The following is a 12,901-nucleotide window of genomic DNA, read 5'->3' as shown; positions in this document are numbered from 1 at the left end:
CGTACCGCCGAATTGCTCAACACGTGGGGTGTGAGGTCTCCACAGTACATCGATGTTGTCGCCAGTGGTCAGCGGAAGGTGCACATGCCCGTCGACCTGGGACCGGACCGCAGCGATGCACGGATGCACGCCAAGACCGTAGGATCCTACGCAGTGCCTTAGGGGACCGCACCGCCACTTCCCAGCAAATTAGGGACACTGTTGCTCCTGGGGTATCGGCGAGGACCATTCGCAACCGTCTCCATGAAGCTGGGCTACGGTCCCACACACCGTTAGGCCGTCTTCCGCTCACGCCCCAACATCGTGCAGCCCGCCTCCAGTGGTGTCGCGACAGGCGTGAATGGAGGGACAAATGGAGACGTGTCGTCTTCAGCGATGAGAGTCGCTTCTGCCTTGGTGCCAGTGATGGTCGTATGCGTGTTTGGCACCGTGCAGGTGAGCACCACAATCAGGACTGCATACGACCGAGGCACACAGGGCCAACACCTGGCATCATGGTGTGGGGAGCGATCTCCTACACTGGCCGTACACCACTGGTGATCGTCGAGGGGACACTGAATAGTGCACAGTACATCCAAACCGTCATCGAACCCATCGTTCTACCATTCCTAGACCGGCAAGGGAACTTGCTGTTCCAACAGGACAATGCACGTCCGCATGTATCCCGTGCCACCCAACGTGCTCTAGAAGGTGTAAGTCAACTACCCTGGCCAGCAAGATCTCCGGATCTGTCCCCCATTGAGCATGTTTGGGACTGGATGAAGCGTCGTCTCATGCGGTCTGCACGTCCAGCACGAACGCTGGTCCAACTGAGGCGCCAGGTGGAAATGGCATGGCAAGCCGTTCCACAGGACTACATCCAGCATCTCTACGATCGTCTCCATGGGAGAATAGCAGCCTGCATTGCTGCGAAAGGTGGATATACACTGTACTAGTGCCGACATTGTGCATGCTCTGTTGCCTGTGTCTATGTGCCTGTGGTTCTGTCAGTGTGATCATGTGATGTATCTGACCCCAGGAATGTGTCAATAAAGTTTCCCCTTCCTGGGACAATGAATTCACGGTGTTCTTATTTCAATTTCCAGGAGTGTATGTCCTATGTATTTGGCTTGACAGGAGATACATGTAAGTTGGTATATTCCAGCATTGCTGAATTTGTCTGAGGTTCTTTTGTCTGATCTTAGCCTTTTTTTTAACTGTTTGTTCTGAATGTTACTGGGATCTCTTGCTTCTTCAAGATGTTTTGACTTTCTAATTCTATGAGATGTTTTATTATTGTATATCAGTGTGTACTTGTTCAGAGTTATCAAACAGAGACACAAACATATGTACACTTCCATTTTCGGTGTCATTGTGCTGAAATCTGACTACAGTGAGGGTGGTATCAGAGAGAATGAATATGAGCAACAAGGTAGTGGGGATGGGAAGGAAGCAGAGTGGAGGGCAGGGGTCAAGGAAGGGTGGCAGAGAGCTAGGAGAGGGACAGAAATTTTGGGAACTGGGCAGGAGTGTGGCACTAATGATCTATTGAAGAAGTGTCTCCTTCAGAGTTCCAAGAAAGAAGGATTCATTTGTGGAGTGTCAGTTCTGTTCCCATTGTCAGGTTCAACAACAGGAAGGAGGATACTAACAAATTGTGTTAAATGTGCAATGTTTACTCCTATCAGTTATTCAAAGAGTATTAGACAACATGCTAGTAAAATTGCTTAAAAGCAAATAATCTCTATTATCAGATGTAAAATAGTACTGTCATTAATATTACAATGAAATGCTGATGAAAGCACGTAATTGAAAAATGGAAACTGATAGTTATGGATAAGGAGTAAATTAACAAAACTGAGTAACTGTATGAGAGAAAAAAATAAATTAAGTAACAACAAAGAAGAGGTTAAGCTATCATCAAACTGGAGGTTGATTTGAACATCAAAGTGTGTATTAAGGGCAGATGGAAGTGATGAGCAAAATTGGTACTTGCAGTCTCAACCATAGAACATGTTGCCATTTTTTTAGACATACACAAGATTCTGAATCAGTGAACCTCATATTAAATGCTAGAAAAATCTCAGGATAAACTGCAGTTTGAACCCAAATCCTAAGATTTCCTTTACTGGCATGCCATGTCAATCACCTCAGTTTTACTGTGTCCAACCAGAATGTTATTCCCTTAATTGAGTACCAAGAGACATACAGTCAATATTTGCTGAAGAACTCTAGCACTTTCAAAAGTGGCAACTCAACTGCTTTCTCATGACCAAGACAACAGGAAATAATTACTTCTTGAATGCTGCTAGAGGAAGTGTCTTTTTTGGGAACTCAGTTTTGGGTGGTTGCTGTTAACAATTTCAGAGAGAAAAAGTCTTATTACAATATAGAAGGTGATACTGAGCCCCATCTATTTAGAAATATATACCACAAATTTCTTTAAAAATAAAAGAGAAGAGTGAAGACAAAAGCCAAGTTCCGGCTTCTTGTCTGCCACCTTTTTATCTTTGGAGACTTCTATTTGTGAAAAGGCTAATTTTGAACAATCTGTATGATACATTAAGTTGGTTTAAAGGCCAGAAATTTATTTTCCAATTTCATAATCTATCTGTATAACTTACAGTAAAATTTTGAATTTTATTTGTCTGGGCCCTGGTGTTTTACAGAGATTTTGTTTGTTAAGTGCCAGTGAAGGGTAAACCATTGAAGAATTTATTAATTTAAGATTTCATAGAAAATGGTAGTCTGCCTATAGCATCTGCTAAAATGACTGCAGAATCAATCTCTCTGCCACTCAAATTGCTCAGATTTTGGCAGCAGTACATAAATGATCTCTCTCTTTTCACTTCAATGACATGAATGCCTGGATGGGAACAATAAATTAAAATCAGGAAAAGCAACCAGATGTTGATGCCTGGAAGCTTTTAAGTTACTACTCTTCAAATTCATATTTTCTTACGAACAGCCACAGTGATACCCAAAGAACTGACCTGTAGGTGTTTGAGTGACTGTGTGGCCATTTTCATAAAGTGTGTGCATAAAGAGTAATAGCTCAAAGCTAATTAAGTCTTTGTACTGCTATGCTTTTCCTCATTTTTATTTATCATTGTTATGCTTCATAAAAACATTACTTTGTGCAGGAAGAGTATAATTACAATGAAACGATTCATCTCTAAAAGCTGACACACCACAAAGATCCTTATGCATGGACCTTGGAAGTGACTGATCAGAGATGGAACATATCCGCCAACTAGTGTATTCTATTCAGTTAACATGCATTCTCTTCTTTGAGTTACACAGTTATCTATATTTTCTAAAACTATGCTAATTTCATAATATACACCAATGGATTAAATGATATCCATTTTTTGTACACAACAGAAAGAATGACATATTCTTTCCTTAAGAAACATGTGTAGGCTGGAGAAATGCTAAAATTCTATCAATAACAGATGTACAGACTTGAGAAAGATGATTTTATTTTCGGGTGTTTAAATAGTCCTATAGAGATAAATTTATTTCTCCTAACAGATGTGGCACAAGAAATGTTTCAACTGTAATGCTTGCCATCGACCTCTGGACTCTGTACTGGCATGTGATGGACCAGATCGAGAAATCTATTGCAGAGCTTGTTATGGAAAGAAATTTGGTCCTAAGGGCTTTGGCTATGGTCATGCACCAACACTGGTGTCCGATGGAGAAATTACAACACCATAGTAAGTCACCGCTCATGTCATGCATCATCTAGTCTATATTTGTAGAATTTTAGAACTGTGCAGATGAATGAGATGTTGGTACTTACACTTCAAAAGAGAATCATAAGAAATGTGTTTAAAAAATTAAATCCTCTGTCTTAACCATTGTGTCACCTCATTTAATACTCATATACGAGACACAAAAGGAAGATAAAAATATGTTGTCTTGGACCCATCAGTGTTCATTGTGTATTTTATTGCCTCATTATCTCAGATGTAACAATTGCAGGAATAAAATTGCCACAGTAAACACAATTGGCGTAACCGTCTAAAGTAGCAACTATAAAGTAATCACAAATTTGTTTCAACAGCACAGTGATACGAAATAACTTGAGCTAGTGAATGATATTTAAAGTCTTCTCTCACATTTTCTCTGTTGGAAATATGAATAATAAATGCATTCAATATCATTTTCAAAAATGAAGCTTGTATCAGACCTTGGTAACAAAGATAAGGCACAATTGCAACAGGTTAAGTGTCATTTATCACCAACTTAGTTGACAGATTGCAAAATACGTATCTTGACAAAGTCCTACAGTATTAGGAAGTAGAAGAAACAATGATTCTAAGTCATGAAAGACAATGTGTTTGCAATAGAACTGCTTTATATATTTTTTCAGACTCAGGTACACTTGTCCAAATGATGCTCTTGTGACAAAAAATAGAGAATTTTCGAGTTCTCCCTTTTCTTCTTTTTTAGATAATGATTTGTTGTTTTACATATGAGAATGGTGGCCTGCCTGGTTGGCCCTGCGGTCTAACACACGGCTTTCCAGGCGGGAAGGAGCGCCGATCCCCGGCATGAATCCGCCCAGCGGATTTGTGGCGAGGTCCAGTGAGCCAGCCAGTCTGTGGATGGTTTTTAGGTGGTTTTCCATGTGCCTCAGCGAATGCGGGCTGGTTTCCCTTATTCCGCCTAAGCTACACTATGTCAGCGATTGGTGCGCAAACAAGTTCCCCACGTACGCGTACACCACCATTACTCTACCACGCAAACATACGGGTTACCTCGTCTGGTGTGAGACATTCCCTGGGGGGTCCACTGGGGGCCAAACCGCACAATAACCCTGAGTTCGGTGTGGGGTGGTGGAGGGGTGAAGTGGATTGCGATAGTCATCGTGGGGTTGCAGACCACTGCAGCTGTGGCGGGGACGGAGCCCCTCCGTCATTTCTTGGTCCCCGGTTAACATAACATAGCATAACATAACATGAGAATGGTGTATATTTCTTTCAAATTTGTTTGCTTTTAAAGATGTTCTTTTCTTGAGTTCAAATTAAAAAGTATCTCCATTACAAAATGAAATAATTTTGGCTATGTTCAGCAATTTGTTTGACAATTGGTGTTTACAGATAATAAATGACAAATATAATTTCAAACCGTAGCAGTGTTATTGTTCTACAGGAAAAACATACCTGTAGACAACAAGCTGATTAATAATACTGACATCTTTAAGTTGTATCTGCACTTATAATCTTAGAAATACATGGATGTAATTGTGGGTAGCTAACTGAATGCAAGGCAACAACCAAATATTTATACATAACTTGCATTTTTCCAAACCACAAAACATCTTCATTCCCAACATTTATAGCCAAATAAAAATAAAAGATGTAGGCTGTTTAAAAAGTAACAAATTTACAATACTAACAAAAAAACTGACAGTTTCATTAACTTTGGGAAACATGAAATTCTTGAAAGAAGGATAATGGAACATTGCCAGGATTACGAGGGAAATATTTTTAAGGCATCTTCTCAAATGCCACAGACAACAGAAGATTGACAATGACATCCCAGCTGTTGCTCATTTCATCTCAGTGGTAATTTTCTTGTTACTCTCTCTTTTTACATCTTTCTTGACCTTTGGTTCTGGACAACTTTTCTACCTTACAGTCCAGAAATTTTGAATGATTTAGCTAACCAGGATTTTTGTAAAATAATGTTTTGCTATGAATTTCATTATGTGTAATTATTTTTAGCTTTGATGCCAAACCAACATCTGGACCTAAAGCAGCTGAAGGGAAAGGGTGTCCGAGATGTGGCTATGCTGTGTTTGCTGCTGAACAGATGATTAGTAAAAACAGAGTAAGTATAATATCAAATATTCTATTTACTATGACCGAAATTTTATAGCATATGATATACACTGCCTGACGAAAAAAGTGAATCACAAAGAAGGGGAGGAGGAAATGACATGACACTTCATGGGTGTAGAGGATATATGATGTTACTTCAGTGATTACAAAATCAAGTCAAATTTACAAGGAACTTGTCAGTGTGAGCTCACTTATCTGTATGACACTGCAGTTCCTCCAGCCTGGATGCATGCATCAATCTGATTTGGGTGGATGTCATAAAGACTTTGTATCTTCACCTCAGGCAAGCTGATCCACAACTGCTGTAAGTGGTCCACAATATCCTGTACACTGGCACTGAAACTGAGTTGAGAACCAATGGGAACAGAACTGGAGTACCTGAACATCTTGCAAACAGTTCATGGAGACATGCCATGTGTGGACACACATTGTCCTGTTAAAAAATTGCACCACAATATTGTGGGGTAGCGCAGGAGGACACAGCAGGACCATGATGTACCATTGTACTATCACAGTTCCCTCAATTCTTACTAGCTATGACCTTAAGTCATACCCAGTGGCTACCATGATGCCGAGAGAAAGACTGCTATGCCTCTCCAAAACATTAGAAAAATTGGACCTTCTCCCCAGGTCACTGCATGCTTACTAACGTGGTCATCTGAGGTAATATAGAACCACTATTCTTTGCTGAACCATTCACCAGCAGTCCGTGCTTCCTGGTATGCCATCACTCCAAATGCAGCCATTTGTGCTGTGTTGTTAATGGCAGGCTGCACATGGGGCAGTAATTCCGTAGCCTGACTACTGCTGGTCTCTGACAAATGGTGTGGGGTCGCACAGAATGTTACAGGGAGTCCATTACTTGTTCAAAAACTGCAGGCACATATATGAAGAATATCATCCTTTGTGATGATTGCATGTGGTCGACCAGAACCTTGATGATGAGTATGTCAGCCCTCAAGTTCCCGTGCAGTTCCAACATTCAGTCACAGTCACATCCAAATTCTCTACACATCTGGATATTGCACAATTTGGCCAGCCATCTAAATGGAGACCTACAATGACACCACTTTTAAACTCTCTCAAGTAGTATTAATACTGTCTCACACAAATACACAGGATGTTCAGGTCCTTCACAATTGGCATTCGACATCTGAAGCTGTTTGCGCCCCTTATATACCCTGTCAGGCCTGCTAAGAACAGTAAACATGAACAATATTAATGCACACTGGTGACCATTCTACCTGTCAGAGAAAATTGCAACTCTGATCATTTACATACCTGCAGATGGTGCATACATGTACAAACTTACATCATCTCTTCTGACTGCTTCATTTCTTTTGTCAGGCAATGTAAATGATTACTTCGCCTCAGTCCAGTTCCACACAAGCCTAAAATTTATTTAGAATTTAGTGGCCATAGTTGAACTATTGATAGTTCTTCACTGGAAGGTTAGGTTTGAATCTGAGCTGGTTGTGCATTACTACTTCTGAGTGTTTCCCTCAAATCTCACCTTTTCCTGTCATATTTCTTGTAGTTCCTTTTTCCTAATGAGGGAACTTAAAAAAAGCTAGAGACTCAATCGCAATCTTTAATTTGTGTGTCTAGTGGCCCTGAGCCATTCATTCGTGTGTCTGCAGTTTATAAGTAGATACCCCTCCTTAATTTGTAAGCTGAATGCAAGATGTTGTTGTTGTTGTTGTTGTTGTTGCTGTTGTTGTGGTCTTCAGCCTGAAGATTGGTTTGATGCAGCTGTCCATGCTACTCTTCATCTCCGAATAACTGCTGCAACCAACATCTTTCTGAATCTCCTTACTGTATTCATCTGTTGATCTGCCTCTATGATTTTTACCCCCCCCCCATACTTCCCTCCAATACTACATTGGTGATCTCTTGAAGTCTCAGAATATGTCCTATCAACTGATGCCTTCTTTTGATCAAGTTGTGCAAAAATTTCTTGTCTCCCAAATTCAATTCAGTACTCCCTCATTAGTTGCATGATCAACCTGTCTAATCTTGAGTATTCTTCTGTAGCTGTAGCATCACATTTCAAAAGCTTCTATTCTCTTTTTGTCTAAACTGTTTATTGTCCATGTTTCACTTCCATACATGGCTACACTCCGGCTTACACCTTCAGAAAAGACTTCTTAACACTTAAATCTGTGTTCAGTGTTAACAAATTTCTCTTCATGAATGCTTTTCATGCCATTGCCAGTCCACATATCATATTGTCTTAACTTCAGCCATCATCAGTTTTTTGCTACCCAAATAGCAAAACTCATCTACTACTTTAAGTGTCTCTTTCCTAAACTGATTCCCTTAGCATCACCTGATTTAATTTAACTACATTCCATTATCATAGTTTTGCTTTTGTTGATGTTCATTTTATATCTGCCACACAAGACACTGTCTATTCTGTTCAAATACTCTGATAAGTTCTTAGCTGTCTGACAGAATAACAGTGTCATCAGCAAATGTCAAAGTTTATATTTCTTCTCACTGAACTTTTAATTCCTAATCCAAATTTTTATAGCTAAGCAAAAAATTGTTATTTATGAGCAAAGGTAAAAAATCCAATCACCAAATAGTAGAGGCATGAATCATCGAGAGTCTCGCCCCCCCCCCCCTCTCCACCCTCTCTCTCTCTATCTATCTATCTATCTATCTATCTTTTTCTTTGTCACACACACACACACACACATACACACATGCACATGCACACTTTGTACAGCTTCTGCAGCTTGCTTGTGATGTGACTATGTGCTGGGTGGAGTGGAGAGGGCAGGACAGAGGTGCCAAGAGGGACGGCTGGGGAAGGGTAGCTGACAGCTTGGAGGCTGTCAGTAGGTCCACAGGATAGAAATGCAACATGGGCACTGACACAAGTGAGTCTGTGCAGCACACAATGCCGATTACATTGGGAGGGCATAACAGAAGAGAGGAAGGAGAGGGTGCAGAAGGAAAGAAGTTAGGAACTTAGGGGGGGGGGGGGGGGGGGGGAATCAGGGGCCAGCAGAGACAGATGGAAAGGACTGCAGTAAAGAAGGGTGTGTCACAAGGATAACTCCTATCTACATAATAAAGAAGGGAGTGAGTCTGTGGTGGAGGGCTGGGGGGGGGGGGGGGGAAATCAGGTGGAATGGGTTGTGAAGCAGCCATTTAAATTGCACCTGGTGCACTCAGTAGCGTTTTCTGCCCCTGGGTTGTGAACTTCACTCTTGGCCACAATTTAAGCCATTCACTTGGTGGCTAGCCAGCCGATTGGTGGTCACAATCACATAAAATGCTGTGCTGAAATTGGAGCAGTGCTAGTATATGACATGGCTGCTATCACAGGTGGCCCACATTTGATGGAATAGTAGAACCCTTTAGAGGAACTTGAGTAAGGTGTGCCGGGTGGGTGTACTGGACAGGCCGTGCATCTGCATCTTCCACAGGGTTGAGACCCATGTACAAGGGGTTGGAAGCAAGGGTGGCATGAGGACGTACCGAGGTATCTCATAGACTGGACACATGGTAGAGGGGTGGAACAGATTGTGGGTACCTGTTCCTCATTTTTGTGCATGATGATAAATACTCAAAACACTGGCAAGGATATGGTTTAGCTGTTTGAGTCCTGGATGATTTTGGGTGGCGAACAGTGTGCTTCTTTGTAGTTGGTTCATAGGGCTGGAGGAAGGTTTAGGGGTCTGTGAGGGTGTGGTGTGGGGTTTGTCCAAAAGCTAGCAAATTTTCAATCTCATTTAAGTGCCTGTCAGTGATTTCACACTTCTACTATGCGGTGAGTTGTTACCTATGCTCCTAAATTATTTACACTCTACAATTACTTTCCATTACTGAAAAATTGTGATTATTACTGTTAATGTTTACTGGTAAAGCTTAATAAGGAATATTTTTTACAGATTTGGCATCGGCGTTGCTTCAGCTGCGGCGAGTGTCGTCGTTCTCTTGATTCAACCAACCTCAATGATGGCCCTGATGGAGATATCTATTGCCGTGGGTGCTATGGAAGGAAGTTTGGACCTAAAGGGGTGGGATTTGGAATGGGTGCTGGTACTCTGACCATGGCTTGAGGCTTCCAGAGTTCCTATGTATGCACCAGTACACCATCCCGGCGTAATATTTCATACTCTATCATTTGAAGACTACAGGGAATAACAGGGAACTGTTTGTGCAGTTACTATGCTTGTGATTTACTGTTCCAGTTTTATTATACACACTGAATTTGAAAGTGTGATTGCTTAATTTTCATTTTGAAAAACATTACAGTCTTCCTTTGTATTAAATACCTAATGGAATACTGACATGTTTCACACGCTTTCAGTTACTTAAACAGAACCTACTCTGCTTTACCACGGTGGTCAGAAGACTTGAATCTGTACGAAAAATGCCGGGATGTTGCTGTTTCTTTTTTCCTTTTTTGTGTTTGTGAATGATTTCTAGGTGAAAGTTAAAAACTGTGGATGAATGTGAAAGCTTAATTGACTGTTTTTGTAAACTGGTGACTGTATGCTTAAAGTATTCCAGGATTTTTGAATAGAAGTTTTTGTATATTTTTCTTATTTTTACAGTAGTTTTGGGGCAGGTTGTATTGTATGATGGTTCGTGCATTCCGAAAATTCAGTTTCCCTGACCACCATGTTCTAAGCGTTAAAACTCTCTCTCTCTCTCTCTCTCTCTCTCTCTCTCTCTCTCTCTCTCTCTCTCACACACACACACACACACACACACACACACACACACACACACACACACACAGATATACTGGGTATAATTATGCACTTATGCATCTACGCATACATAATCACATTGCAATTCATATTCAGTAGGATTAGAATGTGAGTCCTAGTTCTTAACAACAGATTCCAGATAGATATCAAATGAAAAAATATGCAGAACAATTCCAAACAGTCAGTTTTATATGAATTCCTGCCACTAATACTGTTCATGCAGTACTGTGTTATTGCATCAGCCAATCAGGAAATTATATGGACTGGGGTATTTAACATTTACAGCCATACTGTGTAACTTAAATACATCATGACAGCATTAGAGCACATACTATAAGACAATAATAATTTACAAATCCAGACTTCATCAGTGACACTTTTCGCCATAAGCACATGCACTGTAACTTAGCATAAATATATTAATGCATTGTTGTGGATTTTTTAAGAATACTAACAAAAATATACTTTTCATTTAAGAATAGGAGCCATATCTAATATTGTTGAAATATATGCACATTTTCTGTCTGTTAACTGACTATCAAAGAGTTTTGCAGCTGTTAGGTACACTTTTACAGATCATTGTAGTAGTGGCAAATTTTGCAAAACAAAATGACTGAGACTGCCCCAACTCAATACAATTGTGATTGCTACCCAGTCCAAGCCAGGAGCTTAAAAATCAGTGTTTTTGTTTTTACTCAAGGTAAGCAAAATAGTGGGGTACCTATAGTTACAGCTGTATCTGCAGAAAGCCTGGATGACCCTTACCAAAAAAAAAAAAAAAAAAAAAAAAAAAAAATCAATCCAGCCCAACTTTCACCTACAAATGTACTTGCATCCAACACATTGTCAAGACCATAGACATTTTACAAGCTCTTTATGATGGAAGCCAGAGGTCTGAGGATTATGTGTATGGCATATACAACAGCAGCCACACTTGTCAAGAAATGTCACTGCCATTGAGAGTGCAAATTTATGCTTTAAAAAATATAACTGAAAATAATGTTTTGGGCATATAGTTATATAGAAACTGTGGAAGCTGTTATGGGAACAAACTATTTTATAAACATACTTTCTATTTTTCTACTTCCATGAGTCCTCGAGATATTAAAAATGTGTACAACGAACGACCAAACTCTATCAAAGAGTTTGAGGATGACGTATGTTGTTTCACAGACCAGTGGTTCTACAAACAACATTTTGATAAAATTCTTCCCACAGTATTTTTAATCATCTTTTCACTGATGCTTTTTGCTTCACACACTCAACAAATATTGGAGATTTGCTACATTGCTTCTTGCATTTGTTATTGTACTGTTTATTGTAAGCCTTGTTATTTAGACTGTAAATAATTGTAAAGTGACATGTATATGTATATATATTTACACAAGTGAATAAAACAGATTTTCTGGAGTATGAAAAATTCTTCATATTGTTCAACAGAGATCATACTAACATTGGAAGAATGTATGTGCAGTTTGATGAAGCATAAAAAGTATTGCCACACAGCTTTGTCTGTTTTATAGCCACTAAATGTAATCTAAAATTGTGCTTAGACAGGGCTGTCATTCACATAAAAGGGATTTATTAAGACAAAGGCAAGAGAGGAAAGCTTTTAACTCATTTATACCATCACTTCAGACAAACTGTGAAACCAGTGGGTAGTTTCCTTGGAGAATAGTGCACTGTATTAGATGTAGTGTTTGCTCTACACTATTTGATCACAAGTATCTGGTCGCTATTACACAATGCAGAAATGACCAATAGATGTCCTGAGAGGTAGACCCACCAGTATAAAAGCAGTTGGGGGGTATTTTGTTGCCAATAGAGAAGCAGTAACAGCAAAATGGGTCAGTCAGGAGAGCTCGGTGCCATCGAATGTGGACTAATATTTGGATGTCATCTGACTAATAAATCCATCAAGAATATTTTAACTTCTCTAAAACTGCCCAGGTTGACTGATGGTGATGTAATTGTGAAGAGGTGACATGAAGGAACAACTATAGTTAAACCAAGACCAGACAGTCCTCATGTAGTGAGGACTGCAGACGACAGTTGTAAAAAATCACATGAAATCAGTGAGTTGCATAGGGTGACTAGCTGTCCAGCTAGTATGATGACTGTGTGCAGGGAATTAAAAAGAATGGGATACAGTGGTTGAGCACCTCCTCATAAGTCATACATTTTTATCATTAGTACTAAGTGATGCTTGAGGTGGTGTTAAGAGTGATGCCTCTGGACAGTGGATGGCTTGAAATGTGAGATTTGGAGTGATGAATCACACTATACCCCAAGGCAATCCAATCAAAGTGTAGTGCCAAAAGTGAGTACGGAGGAGGTAGT

The 12,901-nt window shown here is 40.1% G+C and overlaps 1 protein-coding gene across 4 annotated transcripts in view; it reads left to right on the top strand.

Moving 5' to 3' along the window:
* LOC126199288 (muscle LIM protein Mlp84B-like) overlaps positions 1–11,981 on the top strand; it is a 54,008-nt gene extending 42,027 nt beyond the window's left edge. For all 4 annotated transcript variants that reach the window (XM_049936101.1, XM_049936103.1, XM_049936102.1 and 1 more), the window contains exons 10-12: positions 3,514–3,698; positions 5,715–5,820; positions 9,734–11,981. In XM_049936101.1, coding sequence (XP_049792058.1) covers positions 3,514–3,698; positions 5,715–5,820; positions 9,734–9,904 — 462 coding nt within the window. In that variant the 3' untranslated portion in view covers positions 9,905–11,981. The remainder of the gene's footprint in view (positions 1–3,513; positions 3,699–5,714; positions 5,821–9,733) is intronic.
* Positions 11,982–12,901: the final 920 nt, after the last annotated feature.

The sequence above is a fragment of the Schistocerca nitens genome, chromosome 8, assembly GCF_023898315.1.
Source record: "Schistocerca nitens isolate TAMUIC-IGC-003100 chromosome 8, iqSchNite1.1, whole genome shotgun sequence".
Lineage (NCBI taxonomy): Eukaryota > Metazoa > Arthropoda > Insecta > Orthoptera > Acrididae > Schistocerca > Schistocerca nitens.
This window is presented reverse-complemented; position numbering and strand designations above follow the sequence as displayed.